The 18154-nt window shown below is 34.3% G+C and overlaps 1 protein-coding gene across 3 annotated transcripts in view; it reads right to left on the bottom strand.

Annotated features, from left to right (window-relative positions):
* mRpL44 (mitochondrial ribosomal protein L44) overlaps window positions 1-18154 on the bottom strand; it is a 132865-nt gene that overhangs the window by 59290 nt on the left and 55421 nt on the right. For all 3 annotated transcript variants that reach the window (XM_090409664.1, XM_090409673.1, XM_090409682.1), the window contains exons 5-6: window positions 13916-14000; window positions 7092-7163 (exon numbers count right to left, since the gene is read on the bottom strand). In XM_090409664.1, coding sequence (XP_090265790.1) covers window positions 7092-7163; window positions 13916-14000 — 157 coding nt within the window. The remainder of the gene's footprint in view (window positions 1-7091; window positions 7164-13915; window positions 14001-18154) is intronic.

Genomic DNA, 18154 nt, shown 5'->3' with positions numbered 1-18154 from the left:
TGTCCGTGCTGCAGATATGTAAATGGGGTTCTGCAGGTTGGTCCGCTACTGGGGATAGGTTTCCTGTCTTTGTTACCGCCTTCTCAAGGGGCTGGGTGCCTTCGTGTTGGCTTGTAGTTTGGATGTTGTCCATTTCATCTTCTGGCGAGAGTAGGCTGCTTTGTTTAGCCTTTTTTGCCTCTTCTGTTTCTGCCTCTCTTGTGCGCTTTATTGGGGCATTGGTTGTTACAACTTCTTCCTCTTTGCTGCGGGTTTCGAAGTTGGCTGTTATTTTCTTGATGTGGCGGGTTGCCCTGGGTGTCTTACCCGTTACGGGTTTCATGGAGGTTGTGTTTTCTGCTAGTGTTTCTTTTTCAGTTTGTTTCCGGAGCTCTGGAAAATCGCTCCCTGATGATACCTCAGGTTTACCGAGGGGTATAGCCCTGATCGGTATTAAGGTCCCTCCAGCTGCTTCTGAGAGTGTTCTGTGCGAACACATGTCCACTTTATCGGTCAAGTCCCCACATTTAAGACAAGCTTCTGTGCAGTTTACTAATTTGTGCTGTTGATTTGCAATTTCTACACTGTAGTTTTGGGCACTCTGCCCCTAGGTGACCCTCAGAGTTACATCGGAAACACAATCTTTTAACACCCGGGTAGTTAACCATGACTCTTGTTTGGCCCACTAAAATGAAGTTGGGAACTTCCTTTTTCATATCCATCTGTACTTCAACGTTGCCTGTTTTCCAGCCTTTGTAATCTGGATGTTCAAATGCTTTGATATTAATAATATCGCCCCATTGGCTAAAAAATTTCTTGACGTTGTCTTCATTCTCCAGGTATTCCAAGGGAAATCTAGTTATTCTTAACGTTTTTCATAAACTCCCTATTAAATAAGGTTTAATCGTTTGTCCCGCACAGGGAAAACCTTCTAATAATTTGCTTCTTGTTTGGTCATTTTTAACTACAATTTGGAATCTTTCTTTCGAGTACGGTGTGAAACCGTATATGTTTTCTGCTCCTACTGTATCAATCAGAGCTTTCACTAACGTCCGCTCATCTGGGAGCCGCTTGACTTCGATGCCAAGCGTTCTAGTTCTGGGTAAGAATAAAGGCATTGTTGGGGGAAGACCTAACTACTGGCTGTAGAAGGGGGGGAGGTAAAGGAGGGCGAAGTCAGGGAACGCCCGGTGTCCCTCACAACAAGCGAAGAGATACCAGAAGGAATGGGTAAAAGAGCCAATAATAAGAAAAAAGGTCTTACCAACACTGAGGTACTTCTGTAGAAAATGAGCATGGAGCTCTCTCTTCGGGCCGCGGGAACTGGATCCTCTTTTGGACTGGTAGGCACAGGTTCTTTCTTCTTCGAACTGGAGCTCTCTTTCACATCTTGGCGAATAATGCTGCAAATAGGTCTCTTCAGTGGGAGCCAGGCCCAAGTGGAGATACCACGTAGAAGCATTAGCAGGTCATCTCTACCTATAGGAGCTGCCAAATGGTGTGCCACCCTTTTTTTAATAAATTACTCTGGATTTAGAGAAAGATGTTGAAAGTTTATTTTTCACTTGGTTAGAGTATAATAAAATTAGTTCAATCCTTTATCCAAGTGTGAGCAAACAAAGTTTGCACCTGAAAGTATCTTCAGGACTGGGGTAAAGTGGTACAACACCAGGGCAACTCGTTGCAAAGGTGGAGCAAGCTACCAACACTCCTATCTCAGTATCTCCTATAATGCAAAACACATCTCCTTGCGGATATGTCTAATTGCATAACTTAATGCATAACATTAGACATATGGACACGAGGAGGTGTGTTTTGCATTATAGGAGATACTGAGATAGGAGTGTTGGTAGCTTGCTCTACCTTTGCAACGAGTTGCCCTGGTGTTGTACCACCTTAGCCCAGTCCTGAAGATACTTTCAGGTGCAAACTTTGTTTGCTCACACTTGGATAAAGGATTAAACTAATTTTATTACACTCTAACCAAGAGAAAAATAAACTTTCAGCATTTGTTTCAGATAAAATTTCAGCCTGGATAAGTGAGTGATGGGTATCCCTGCTTTCCAGTCTACAGACTGTGAGTTTGAATCTGGGCACAGGTAGTTTAGTTAGTTTGAATCTGTAGGTAGTTTATATCACATCTAAAACTATTTTTCTGGTTATCAAAAAAAAGTTTGTTTTGAATGCAGAGAAAAGTTCTCAGAGTATCTAAATTCACAGCCTATCCAAATTACTAATGCAGTTCTACAGTTTTTTTTTTGTGAGATGATCTGTTTCGTTTTGATTATGACAATCATCTAGAAAGATCTGTTACATGAGTATGATCTTTATATTATGTACAATACATGTTAATTAATAAAGTATGAGCCCCAAGGCAACTATCCTTCTCTATTTAGTGAACCATTTATTTTACTCACAAAAGTTTGTAAACCTATAGTACATTAATACTGTGGGCAGGTTAAGGATTTTTTCTATTTCATATATATATCTTTATATATATATATATATATATATATATATAAAATATATATATCTTTTTATGAATGTACCTACAAACGAAGTTCTAACTCTCCTGAAAGACAAGGTCTCTAAGAAAATGTTCACTCTTCTTACACACTGCATTAATTCTGGCTATTTCTGCCACGAGGAAAAAATGTATAAACAAGTCAGCGAGTTAGCTATGGGTAGTCCTCTATCACCTGTCTTAGCTAATATCTTCTTACAAGATTTTGAAGAGAGAGCTATTTCCAGTGCTACATTAAAACATAAACTGTGGTTACGATACACAGATGACGTCTTCCTGATCTGAGAACATGGTTTAGAGGAACTTCAAAACTTCCTAGAACATTTAAATAACCAACACCAGAACATCAAATTTACATCTGAACTTGAGATTAACAGTGTTCTTCCCTTCTTGGATCTTAAGATCAATAGATTGCCTGACTGTCTTAAATTTTCGATCTTTCGAAAAACTACCCACACTGATAGATACTTACATGCCTCTTCTGATCACTTTCCTCCACAGAAACTTGGCATCATCTTCTCTCTTGCCCATCGAGCAAGATATCTTACTTCTACCAAAGAAGACCTTCAAACAGAACTCAACTTCCTGAAACTAACCTTCTTGAATAATGGATATTCTTCTAGTAACATCACTAAATGTTTGAGACGTCAACAATCTATAAGAAGAGGAATCCAACCTGATCACCGACATCCAGTTTCCATATATAAGCTCTTTGACCCCAAAACTTGCTAGAATTTTGAAGAAATTCAACATAAAAACCAACTATACCACTCTCTGCCAAAGCTTCGTTCCTTTCTGAGCTGCCCAAAACCAAAACACAACCAGCTACATTTTCCAGGTGTTTATAAAGTGGTATGCGACTGTGGTAGACCTTATTTCGGTCAGAGAGATAAATCTATTTCACTACATCTTGAGGAACACAGATGTGACATCTCCTACAAAAGTACCCGAATGAGCGCCCTCTCCAGTCATGTTCTTTTCTCCGCCAACTCTAATCTTGAAGAGCATCAACACCAAATCGACTGGGATCACATGACCAATTTATATATATACAATGATGAGTTTGAAAGATGTATTGTAGAATCTAAAGAAATAGTCCTGGATCCTTCACACAAGAACAGCAATCTAAGTTACAGTTTGCCTGATTCCCATAGTACAGTAATCCAATACTGGCGCTCTAAAATCGGCTATCACCCAACATCAACCTCACATTAATAATGACACGCAGTCTCTAATTCAAATATGACTGTTACTATTCTTCTAACTCTTTGTATTAAACTGAAAAGCCCATGTTTTTTACCATATTAGTTTTTGAAAGTTTTTAGTTATTTCTTATTCACCTGAAGAAGTCGGAACTCCAGTGAAACCAGTTGTGCTTCATTAAAGTTTTTTATTATACTCCTTGGGTTCTAGTCAGTAAATTATTAATTCTAAATATAATATATACACACACACACACACACACACATATATATATATATATTGTATTTTTATTTATCCTCCGGAAAAGGGAAAACGAAAATGGAAACGACAAAATATAATACACATGGCAAACTGGAATGTAAGAGGAATAGCATATAAAGAAATAGAATGACCAGTTATTAAATGAAAGAAACTTTAAAATAGCAGTAATCACGGAAACAAAAAATAAATTAAAAGGAACTAAGAAAACTGAAAATTTTAATGTGATATACAGTGGAGTCGACAGAGACCAAAGAGCACAAGCAGGAGTCATGATCTCTGGATTCATAACTCCCTTTCAAAACAGTTAAAACATTATAAATTATGGAATGAAAGAATAATAGAAGCTAGAATAAAAATAGATAGAGGCTATTTAACAATAATTGGTTTATATGCCCCAGAAGAAGGAAGAGAACAGGATAATATCAATTTTTATAATCAGCTACAAAACATATAATAAAATAAATAAAAATGATTACATAATTTTAGCAGGAGACATAAATGCAAGAATTGGAAACATGAAAATTAATAATAATATAGGAATACATGGAGAACACACTCTAAATAGAAATGGTAAAAAATTGATTGACTTTGTAGTTTATAATAACCTAAAAATAATGAATTCCTTCTATAAACATAAAGACATACAAAAATATACTTGGGCAGCAAGAGGATGGAAATCAATATTAGATTACTTCATATTAAATGAAAAGACATCAAAATTTCCACTAGATGTTAGAGTTCACAGAGGATATGAAATAAGCAGTGACCACTTCCTTGTTAAAATAAAATTAAGATTACTGCCTAAATGGCTACAAGTAACAAGAACAGAAAGACAAATTGAAATTTGTTTATAACTACTGAATGACACAAATGTACAATGGCTATATGAACAAAGAATTAACCAATATCTAGATAAAATAAAACAAAATGAAGAAATAGAAATAGAATGGCTTAATTATAAAAACAATACTAAATGCAGCAGCAAATGAAAGATTAGGAAAGAGCAAAAAATTCAATAAAAGAAAAAAACTGAAGATCTGGGATGATACAATCAAAGAAATAATCAAAAAGAAAAAAGAAGCCTATCACAAATGGTTAAACAGTAAAAGATTAGAAGATGAAATAGAATATAAAAGAATAAGAGCCATAGCTAAAAGAGAAGTCAGAAAAAGACAGAGAATCATGGAATAAATTTGTTTCTAATTTAGAACATGATTTATATAAAATAAGACCCAATGTATATAAGATTTTGAAAAACCTAAATGCAGATACAAAGAAAAAATAAAATTAAACATTGAATTGAAATTAGAAAAATTTCTAAATTACTACACAGAACTGTGGACAGACAAATATTTACAACTGGCTAACAATTAATGAAAATGAAAAGGAAATAACTGAAGAAGAATTGGAAATCAGCCTAAAAGAAACAAGAAACGGAAAATCACCTGGAGAAGATAAGCTAGGTTCAGAACTATATAAATACGCAGGAACAAGATTCAAAGAAAGACTCGTATTATTTTTAAATAAAATTTACTCAACTGGTATCCCCCCAATAGAATGGAAAAAAGCAATTGTGATTCCTATCTTTAAGAAAGGTAATAGAGATGACCCTAAAAACCATAGAGGTATCAGTATACTAAATTCATGTTACCAAATATACAGCAGAATCTTAAATAACAAACTAGAAATTTAGAAAAGGACGATCATGTATAGACCCAGCCTTCTGCCTAAAATTAATAATAGAGAAAAGAAGAGAATATAATTTAGAAACACATATTGCATTTATTGACTTTGAAAAAGCATTTGACAAAGTTAAAAGAAACATATTATTTAACATATTAAAAGAAAGACAAATACCAAATAATATCCTAAGAGCTGTCACAAGTATATATGAAAATAATCAAATACAAATAAGATTAAATCATGAGCTATCATATACAAGAGAGATAAACCAAGGGGTCCGACAGGGATGTCCCCTCTCAGCAACTCTTTTTAATATCTACTTAAATGAAATAATAATAAAATGGAGTAAAAATTTACATCAAGGAATTAAACTTTCACCTACAGTTAACTTAAACACTCTCCTCTTTGCAGATGACCAAATAATAATTACGAATTCTGAAGATAACTTACAGAAAGCTATTTTAAATCTAAATGAGATATCCAAAGATTATGGTATGATAATATCAACAGAAAAATCAAAAACTATGGCCTTTAAAGGACAAGATCCAGCAAGAACTAAAATAGTATTAGATAACAAGATCTTAGAACAGGTGAATTCATTTAACTACCTAGGATGTATGATCACTTATGAAAATGAAAAAGATATAAACATAAAAATTGCAAAATATTTAAAAATAACAGGAGTAATTAATTCTATATTTAAACCAAACCTAGTTCAAAAACAAACCAGGCTAAAAGTATACAATACATTAGCCCTACCGGTCTTAATGTATGGCAGCGAAATCTGGACAATAAAACAAAAAGACAAACAAAGATTAACAACAGCAGAAATGAAGTTTATGAGAAAAACTGCAACGTATACCCTATTTGATCACAAAAGAAACGAAGATATTATGAAAGAATTAAACCAAGAACCAGTAATAGAAAAAATTAAAAAATATAAACATAAATGGATGGAACACGTTCAAAGAATGAAAACAGAAAGATTACCAAAACAAGCCTTAAAGTACAAGCCATTAGGAAAAAGAAAACCAGGACGTCCTCTTAAATGATTCAACGATGACTTTTAAGGCCAGAACAGGCCATGCTAGGCCTAAATCCTTGATGAGTATGATGATGAGAAACTCTGCTCTAAAGACCAATGGAACTTTTTTTTTTCCAAGCTGCCAATAAGCATAGCAGTGATCTCACACCACCCTATGAAATTCATTTCAAAACCTGGTGTGAGATCATAAAGATGATCACAAATATCCATAGGTGAGGATGGATTTGAATCCACAACCTGTTGGTTGGAGAGGGGTTATGCTAACAACTCAGCTAACCAGTTGTTTCTGGCTGTCATATACAATTTCAATAAATCAAGTTAAATATTAAATAGGAATTTTAGATTAATTAAATTAAGGTATATAATTCACAAGGTAGATCCTGTAATGCATGTTACCTTATCATTCTCGATAGCCCCAATTATAGCTTTCAATGTTGTAACAAGGGTGCTTTTCTGGGGAGGAAAATCCTAAAAAAAAAAATAATAAATAAAAATAACAATAATTTTCACAGCTTTAAAAACAATTCAGAACCACAATAATTAAGAGTAAATATCAACATGGGTAGTAAAAGCCATCCAAAAACCTGAAATGTAGAAAGGCAGCTGGAGTAGATATATTTAACCTGAAATACTATGCTATAGATTTTGCAATCTTATATATATATTAAATAATATATATATTATTTAATACACACACATGCAAAATCAGCAAAATCTTAAACAAAAATCATCTCATATTTCCATACTATCTAATTTTTTTAGGTAAAAATCTGGTTTTGTTGCACCCTATTTTCCATAATTCCAGTTTGTTCTTCACCAGTTTTGTTTTTAATATTTTTTAAACTTTTTTTTTTATGGATGTTTGCATAAAATCCTCTGTAATTCGGAAATTCAAATTTATTTCCCTTTTCATGAATACAGCTTTGTAAGCATATGGCATTTGACTTTCTGCAAGAGCCTGCTGGATTATGAACTGTTGCTGATTAAGTGATCACATTGTAGGAACGCATCTTGAATGGATGCTTCCAGTCTGACTAGATAATCAGTTGTTGCATGATATTAGTGTAATTCAGACTGACTTCTGGTGCAGGACAGCAGAGTGTACAGAGGACTTGAAATTGGAAGGGAACACTATTTAGTCTTGAGGAGGATAAAATTGAATTTCATATTGAAAAGAATAACATGTAAGAAAGTTTTAAAGCGAATAAAAGTTGAGCAGCTCTCAGATGTGAACTGTAGACTAAAATACACAAATATTGAAGAAAAAATGAAAAGAGTTTGAGAACAGGAACCAAACCTTGGAGATTCAGTGGCAAAGCCTTGAAGAAAACCCTGATTGACTCAGCCAGAGAGGCATGTGTTGAGGTTGTCTGCAAGGATAGAAAAATCAGAACTCCATGGTGAAGGAAAAGAAGAAAGCATATCAAAAGTTCCTGGCAAATAAGTCAGCTTGTGCTCTTAGACAATACACAGGCAAATGTAAGAAAGCTAAACACAATGTAAAACCTAGCTAAACAAGCTAAACAAAGTCATGGGAAGACTTTGGTAAGAGAATAGAAAATAAATATCAAGACAGTGAAAAGATATTCTGGAAGTTGTTGAAGAAGCTTAGAAATGGATTGTAAAAGGAATTTGAGATGATAAAGGTGACATGAAAACTTGAGCAAAAGATATCTTTGAAGTATGGAGTAATTACTTGGAAAAATTGCTAAATGAAACAAGCACTGTGATAAAAAACACTCAACAGGCATACATATCCATACTTAAAGTAGAAAAAAGCCATCAAAGGGTTGAAATGTGGAAAGGCAGCAGGAATAGATGAAATTAGATCAGAATTGTTGACGTATGGAGGTATAAAAGTCTTACAGTGGCTGCATTGCATAGTTCAGAAAGCCTGGACAGAGGGACGAATTCTCGAGGATTGGAGTAGAGCTCTAATAGTACTCATATATAAAAAGGGAAATAAAACTGAATGTGAGAATTAGAGAGGTATTTCCCTACTGAGTGTTCCTGGTAAGATTTATTCAAGTATACTTGAGAAAGGGTTGAGAAGAATTGTGGAAGAAAAGCTTGGTGAAGATTCAGTCCAAATAGAGGCTGTCAGGATCAGATCTTCACTTTATGGCAAACAGTTGAGAAATCATGGGAATATAACAAAGATCTGTATTTAAGTTTTGTCGATCTGGATAAGGCTTATGACAAGGTGCCAAGAGAGAAGCTATTCAATAAACTACATTTATATGGTGTCAATGGGGCATTATATTAAGCAATACTTAGTCTTTATTTGAGTTGTAAGACAGCAGTTAGAATTGAAGGAAGTACAGGAAGATGGTTTAATGTTAAATCTGGTATTAGACAAGGATGTACATTATCCCCTCTGTTATTCATTATCTATATGGATCACATTATGAAGGAAAGTGGTATTAAACCTGATATCAAAATTGGAGATGTTAATGTCAGCTCTTTGCTTTATGCACACAATGTTATACTTCTAAATAAATCCGCTACGAGATTCCCCTATACTTGGACATCCAACATTGATAGGTCAAGGCACCATATTGACTACATCCTGGCTCTCCAGTGGTGGAAGACAAGCATCTCTGATGTGCATACTTGTCATGGAGCAGATTGTGGTACAGACCATCAGCTAGTAAGAGCCAAAGTAAGACTAAGACTCCAAAAACTTCCAAGTCAGGCACATTCCACTAAATTGGATGTTAGAGTAATTCCTAATGGATTCACAGAAGAAACATCAACTCGGCTGGATGATTTTTTGGAGACCAATGAGGAAATCTCACCAGAAATGCTTTGGGAAGGAGTCAAGATGATAATACAGGATAGAGCAAAGACATATCTCAGCCCAATAAGAAAACTAAGAGACCCATGGATATCAGATTCAACATGGGAACTAATCAAAAGAAGGCGGTTGGAAAAACAAAGAGACACAGGGACCGAAGAATAAAAGAGATTACATAGAGAAATCAGAAGAGCCATCAAGCAGGACAAGGAAAAGTTCTATACTAATAAATGTGAAGAAATAGAGTTCCAGATGAGAAGGCATAATTATAAAAGGATGTTTTATTTAGTTCGTGACTTAAAGCACAAGTTCAAGCCTAAATTGAATGTCATCAAAGACAGGAATGGATCATTACTAACAGAAGAGTTGGAAATCAAAAACAGATGGATAGAATACTGTGAGGAACTGTACAGCAGAGTGGATAAAGAAAATGTGGAGTCCTCCCACCAAGAAAATTTTGATTTGGAACCTCCTCCACTTAGGCATGAAGTTGAAAGAGCAGTTAAGCAGCTAACAGCAATAAGGCCCCAGGTGCAGATGAAATCCCAGCAGAGTTAATAAGGCCACAGGAGATGGAGGGATAAGAGTGTTTCATAGATTGATTACAAGGATATGGGAGACAGGATCATGGCCTAGAGACTGGAAGAAGTCAGTTTTCATACACAAGAAAGGTGATATGAAGGCATGCAAGAATTATAAAACTATTAGTTTGATATCTCATGCAAGCAAAATTTTATTACAGATCATGCTAAATAGGATTGAGGCCAAAGTTGAGGCAGAGATGCCTGAAGAACAAGCAGGTTTTAGGAAAGGTAGGGGCACCAGAGATCAGATCCTTTGCCTTAGAAAGATCATAGAAAAATATAAGGAATTCAGACTCCCTCTGGTAATGTGTTTCTTAGACTACTCTAAAGCTTTTGACTGTGTTGAGCATGTGAAACTGTGAGAAGTAATGAAAAGAATGGGTTTTCCTCAACATACTATCAGGTTGATAGCCAACTTGTATAAGGAGCAAGAAGCCACAGTAAGAACAGGTGTCGGATTGACTGACTGGCTTCAAGTTGGAAAAGGAGTTAGACAAGGATGTTTACTTTCTCCTCACTTGTTTAGTATATATGCAGAGGACATCATGCGTGAAGCATTGGATGAGCTCAGGACAGGAATTACGATAGGAGGTAGATTGATCAGTAATCTGAGGTACACTGATGATACAGTACTCCTTTGTAATGACATGGAAGAACTAGGACTAATTCTTGACAAAGTTAACAAGATCAGTAATAACAGTGGACTTCAACTCAATTCTATCAAGACAAAGATCATGGTTCTCAAAGGAAAAACAAACAGAGAAGCTCTTGAGAAACAAATGTATCTTAATGGAGAAAGAATTGAGGAAGTCAGCAAGTTTGAGTACCTGGAATCCATTATTAATGTGAAGAATTGCTGTTCAGAAGATGTCAGAAAAAGGTTAGGAATGGCTAAAACAACAGTCAGAGACCTGTCTAAAACCTGGAAGGATGGATCTATCTCCATGGGAACAAAGTTGAGGATTCTGGATGCAATTGTTTTTCCAGCAGCGACTTATGGATGCGAGACTTGGAACCTAAAGAAGTCAGATAAGAAATGGATATCTGCTTTTGAGATGTGGTGTTACAGAAGGCTGTTGAGGATATCATATACTGAAAGGCATACAATGAATGGGTGTTAGAAAAGATTAGTAGAACTTTAAGGCTCCTTAAGGATATTGACAGAAGAAAGTTAAAATATTTTGGACACATAGAAAGGATGGAAAGAGGACTTCTCAAAACAGTAATAGAAGGTAAAGTTCCTGGAAAAAGAGGCAGGGGTAGACCATCAATGAGATGGATGGATTGGATGGCTTGTGTGGAGTGACTGATCTTCAGAGAGTTGAGGCTGCCAGAAGGGCAAACAACAGGACTACATGGCGAGGCCTAGTGTGGAACATCATCGAGCATTGGAGTGACCATATGGCATCTGTAGATGCCCAGTGAACACAGACGAGACTCCCCTGACTAAATTGAATAACTATTGTAATAGATATGGTATGAAGGTCAGCAATAACAAGACAAAGATAATGAAAATAGGCAGAAGCATTGAAAATGTCAACTATGTTGTAAATGGAGAAGCTGTGGAACAAGTAAAACATTTCAGCCACTCAGGCACAATTTTTAGTGAAGACGGTAAAATAAATATGGAAATACACAACAGAATCAACAAAGCTGGTATGGTAGGAAATCAATTGAATAAATTCATATAGAATAAGAGAGATTATTTAGTGAAAACACTAAATTAGTTGTATACAAGACAGTGTTTAAACCAATTTTAACTTATGGATCTGAAAGCTGGATTAGAAGTAAAACAGTTGATCAAAGACTAGATACTGCAATATGAGGGTCCTGAAAAAGATTAGGGGCATGAACAGATGGCATCAATGGCAATATCATATTAAAAACAAGGATATTAGTAAAGAAACTGACATTCTTAGCATCCAGGAATGTGTTAGCATAGCTAATTTCAGGTGGTATGGTCACTTAAACAGAATGGGAGAGGAAAGAATAACAGAGCAAGTGCTCTCTGCCAGGTTGGCAGGAAAAAGACCCAGAGGAAGACCAAGATATACGCGGAGTGAAGTGCCTTAGAAGATAGATATATATAAGACGTGATAATGTTGGAGTCTTGAGAGGTAACAGATTGATTTGGTGGAAAATTGTAGATAGGAAGTTAATAATGATGTAAATTTTTCATGTAGTACTATCATATCCTATACACCCTTTTAGGTTACATGTCAGGAATTTGATGTTGTTCTTACCAGTTTTCCATGATTTCTGCTTAGCCAGTTTTAACACAGTCCTTCACTTTCTTACATTTTTCTCTGTATTCTCTAAGAGCACAAGTTGACTTATGCCAGGAACTTTCAATATCTTTCTGTTTTCCTGGACTACCTTGTTAACTTCATGAGTCCACCATTCAGTTCTGATTTTTCTATCCTTGCAGACAACCTCACAATTCAGCATCTCTAGCTGAATCAATGAAATGTTTTCTTCAGGATTTCGTACTGAATTTCAAAGGTTTAGTTTTTAAACTCTTTCACTGTTTCTTTAATAATGTTTGTGGATTTAAGTCTACAGTTCACCCTGAAAGCTCGAAAACTTTGATTCATTTTAAAACTTGAAAACTTAAAACATACTCTTGTTTTCGATATGAAATTCAGTTTTATCCAGCTCAACACTAAAGAGTGATCACTTCCATCAAATCCTCTGTATACTCTCATGTCCTGAACCAGTGGGAAAATTAATAATATTAAGTAAGATAAAGTATACTAATTAAGTATATGATTCTTAAATTATTGATAAAAGATGTAAAAAGATATAGTCAATGCACACTCCAGCAAACACTATTAAAGGCAAATTCACTACAAAAGGTCTCAGTCTAAACATCATTACAATACTGCAATTTTAAAGGAAAAGAAGAAAATATATTGCAACCTTTCCACTAGAGAGCAGCAAACTTGCCTTTAATCCTCCCTTTTCATTGTGTAATAATCAACTCTCACTGTGGATTATAGTGAGAACCAATTATATAATGAAACGTGGAGTAAATTCTATACATTTTGTGTAGATAACTAAATTTAAGAACTTATGTAAGTTCATCCTTAACATTTTTAGATTCACCATTCTATTCTTCTACTTAGTCCTTTTGTTCAGCCTTACTTTAACTCTGGGTGCAAGAAATCCAGATATGATGAAATCTTTCTAGCTTAATGGCTCATGACATAAATCTACATTTTTAACTTTGTATTTAGCAGTTCTACTGTTTTAGAAACACTTTTTATATTAAAACAACACACCAAAAATGGTAATCTTAAGAAATTATATAAAGAATAGCCTTGGTAATATGATAATGCATAGGTAGTGAGTGTTAGCTCAAGTTAACTAATGTAAATGCTAAGGTATCACAGAATAAGGATTTAGAAACAGGTGTGTAAGTTATTCATACAGGATTATACAGTTATTCAGAAATTGGCTGTAAACATTTCACCATATACAAAATTAGTTACACAACAATTACACTTTCTAAGAATACAAACTTATGATGATATGTGGTTTCAATAAACTAGCTCTATAGAATTTGCACAGTTCTTGAATGAATTAAAATACATTAATTATAGAGACCACCTGTGTTGAAAGCAATAACTTTAATTTAAATTAAAATAATAAATCTCAACACGCCAGTTGTAAAATAATTTTGCCATAATGAATACTGATCACCATGTAACAATGAAAGGAAGGATGATATTAAAATAGGTCAAAACTTAACAAATTCTAATTTTCTAAGATACTGGTATATCAAATATAATAATAAGGATTTAGTATCAAAAATTCACATCATGAAAACATCAACTTACAGCACATAATATGAGATCAGATATTCCAATGTTAGAAGCCACATGAAAAAGTATTTCTTCTCCAACTAAGTAATCATGGATAGCACTGCATGGAAATGAAACAAGAATTTTATGGACTGTAATAATAAGAATAAAAGTAGCTGCACTATATAGCAGGATGAAAAACAGTGAAGCATAAATAGTGTCATATGCTTTAAAATATAAAAAGTATTAAGAGTCACTGTCATTAATGTTTTTTTCATCTACTACTGTTAAATTATAAAGGCATATTTTAGTATTTATGGGCTATCACCTTATCACAGTGAGGATGTCTGCATGTCCCAATGATCTTGAGCTATACTATACTGGCTGGAGCTTAAGTTTTTGGTAGGGCCACCTAAGCCAAACTGGAAAAAGGATAAGGACCAAAAGAAGTGTCCAACCAAATGCATGAAGTCAAGAAACCAGTTCTATCATACAGGGTCAAGTGCTGTCCACTGATAATAATTTGAATAGTGGAAACTTGTTCTACCATACTCGAGAAACCAAGTGACAGTAAAGAAGGAGTGGAGTGTTGAATACACCGAAATAGAAACCAAACATATTTAAACTTTAAACTTGCAGCCTCTGAAAATTAAAACATCTGAAAGTACAGTAATGACCATAATCTAGGTCTATGCACCAACAAGCTCTTATAATGATACTAAAGTAGATAACTTCTACAACATAGACACAAATAGATGCTGCAATAAAATAGGGCAATCCCACTCAATTAGTGGTTATGAAAGATATCAATGCCTCAATAGGGAAGAGGTTTTGATTTGAAAAGGTGGCAATTGGAAAATATGTCTTGGATCTAAAACTTTCTGAGAAGAAAAGTTAGTATATTCCCAGTAGTGAAAAATACTGTCTTCAAGAGGGAACCTAAAATACCATGGACATGGTGTTTTACAAATAACTAAACAGTTGAAATAGATTACATATTAGTTAAAAAAAAACTGTCCAGAGGACACAGATAATGAATTTAACTTGAAGACAATATATAAATTTAAATATGATTTAATATAAGTTAATAAAATTTAATTAATAATAACTTTAAATATAAATTTAATTTAAAACTGAATGTGAAAATTACAGAGGAATTTCCATACTGAGCGTTCCAGGTAAGATGTAGGTGAGCATATTTGAGAAGAGGCTAAGAAATATTGTCAAAGAGAGAAACTAGGTAAAAGACAAAGGTTCAAGCCAAGGGATTGTCATAATCAGATTTTCACTTTAAGATGGATAACTGATACATCATGGGAATATAACAAGGATCTGTATTTGATTTGTAGATGTGGAAAAGTCATATGACAAGGTGCCAAGTGCAAAGCTGCTCAAAATGCTACAGTTATATGGCATAATTGGGACATTTTATCAAGCAATACTTATTCTGTATTTGAGTTGTAAGTCACCAACAATAAGTGAGTTCTAAGTTAGAATTGAAGGAGATACAGAAGATGATTTGATGTTAAACAGTGTGAAACAAGGGTGTACATTATCTCCACTGTTATTCATGATGTATATGGATTACATGATGTAAGAAAGTGGCATTACACTTGATATCAAAACTGGAGATATTAATCTCAGTTCTTTACTTTATGCAGATGTTATACTCTTAAATAAATCCCGTAAAAGCTTGTAGGATTTCTTAACTAAACTGAGTAACTGCTGTAATAAATGTGTCATGAAAATCAGGAATAAAAAGACCAAAACTAAGAAAATAGTCAGGAACATAAAAACTTCAATTGCATTCCAAATGGAGAACCTATAAAACAAGTAAAACATTTCAGCTACTTAGGCATAATTTTTAGTGAAGATGGCAAATTAAATATGGAAATAAACAACAGAATTAGCAAAACTGATAAGGTAGGAAGTCTGCTAAATAAATTTATACAGAATAAGAGAGAAATTAATCAGAACACTAAACCAGTAGTATTCAAGACAGTATTCAAGTATTCAGTCTGTATCTTATGTATCTAGCTTACAAGGAAAATAGTTTATCAAAGACTGGAGACTACAGATATAAGTTGTGAAAAATATTAGGAGAATAAATAGAGAGCATCAATGGTATACCATGGGATACCATAACAGTTTGTTAACTTTTTCAGTTAATAACACAGATTCGGATCCAGGATATTATAAAAATAAATTATGAATTAAGGAGGTTGAGTAAGAAACAAAGTAAATTCAAAATGAATATATTTATTTAAAAACAAATAATAATTAATGTAAATATGGTACTGCATGACCATAACAGTGTGTATGTGTGTAAAATTTTATGATTAGCAAGTGTTATTATACAAATCTGCATTATAAATAAAACTTATAATCTAAAGAGAAAAGGGTCCACAAATTTAACATCACACAACATTTCTTATTTCTTCTCTTCAAGATCACAGGATCTGATGAGAACACACAAACAAAAACAGTTAACTTCAAACTTATAAATACAGTTTCTTCCATTCTCAACAATGGCCATTAAAATATAATCACTTAACTCATACTTTTTCTTTTCTTTGAGAACAAAAAACAATTTGTGCTTAACCTTTCTTGAGTAAGATATTTCTTCTTAAATTCTTAAAGATAAATTCCATTTTTATTTTTCTAGAAACTTCTTCCTAATCCTTGATCACAAAAAGTTAATCGCTTTCAAGTTCATAGCATTTAACTAGAGTAAGTTCACTGCTTAATGTATCAAAAGGATCTGTGTGTTGTTTCAGTAGAATCTATATAATTCCTCTCATCACTCTTATCTATACTCCAACTTAGTGTCTTTTTAAAAGAAATTCATCCATTAATTTTGGAATAACTGTTTGTTCCCTTTTAACAACCTTTTCCAGCCTTTATGACTTAAGAAATGTCCTTTCCATTAACCAACATATATTTCTCCCCTAAAGTTCCAACTTTCAGCACCTGTTCTGTTCTAATCAATGCAACAGCTGTTCTATTTTTCTCTCTGATTATATCAACTTCCTCCTCAGAAATACAAACTTATTCTAGTTTTCTTATTCTTTGCACACTACTAGTTGGCATGGTAAACAACATGGCAGTGAAATGAAATCAAAAGCATTATTTGTTGTTGTAAACAAGACTACAGTTCTTTATTAACATGAAAATCTTATTGGAAAGTTCAATAATTTCTTTTATCAAGTTCTTTTTTTTTCTTTTCTTCTTTTTTGAGGTACATAATCACAATGGAAACCAGACCTGCACACAATAGTTCAAGAGGTCCTATCAAGACCTTATAAAGAGGTAAAATAACATCCTTATCCTTACACGTGAACATTTATCAGCATTGCAATTATCTTTTGAGTTGTATTTGCAATCTTTGCCACATGACCACTGAACTTCAACTTCCTATCTATTAACACCCCAAGATCCCTAGCCATCAGTTTCTTCTAGCATAATCTCACCAATATAATATGACATCTGATATCTAATCAAACCAAAGTGAATGACTTTACATTTACTGACACCGAACTGACATCCATTTTCCCATGCCCACAATTGCAGCCTATTCAAGTCATTCTGCAAGTACTGCATATCAGCAGCATTCCTGATTACCCTACCTATCTTTGCATCACCAGCAAACAGCTATATGTCACTTGTCAAATCTTTCCCAATGTCATTAAGGTACAGATTGAATAACAGTGGACCAAGGATTGAACCTTGTACACCACTGGTTACCTAAACGCTGCGGAGGTCGAGGTCGAAAAAATTGCAGCATAGGTTGCATGTATCTAAGAGATCCATTCATTACTAGTATGTGCTAAAATGTGATAAAACTTTTAAAAAAAAAAAAAAACACTGCAAATATAATACATGATGGTTCATTTATTTTCAGTTGCAATCTAGAAAGGGGTGCTTAAAGGTCAAAGCTATATAACTGAGAGGAGACCTCCACATAGCCTTTAAAGGAATGTGGAGAACCGACCAGGGCTTCTGACCTAATGTCCAATCCTCACCTTCTCGTGGTGCACCCTGTTGGGTATCTACTTTGATACTGAACGAACGAGGATGGGCTGGCAATTTGGTATTTAGCCGACCAAATTGTATTCTTATTGGTTAAACCAAAATAAAAAATGATGGTACAACATGACAAAATTTCATGCCGGCTGGGGCATTGCCCGGATAAACAAGGCCCCCGTTGTTTTCGCCAGGGAACCAGGGCGAACAGCGAAAAGTCAGCTACTGGAACAAATCTGAAAACAAACCCCA

Source organism: Typopeltis vanoorti, chromosome 2 (assembly GCF_054136105.1).
Source record: "Typopeltis vanoorti isolate ZY-2024b chromosome 2, IOZ_Tvanoo_1.0, whole genome shotgun sequence".
Lineage (NCBI taxonomy): Eukaryota > Metazoa > Arthropoda > Arachnida > Uropygi > Thelyphonidae > Typopeltis > Typopeltis vanoorti.
This window is presented reverse-complemented; position numbering and strand designations above follow the sequence as displayed.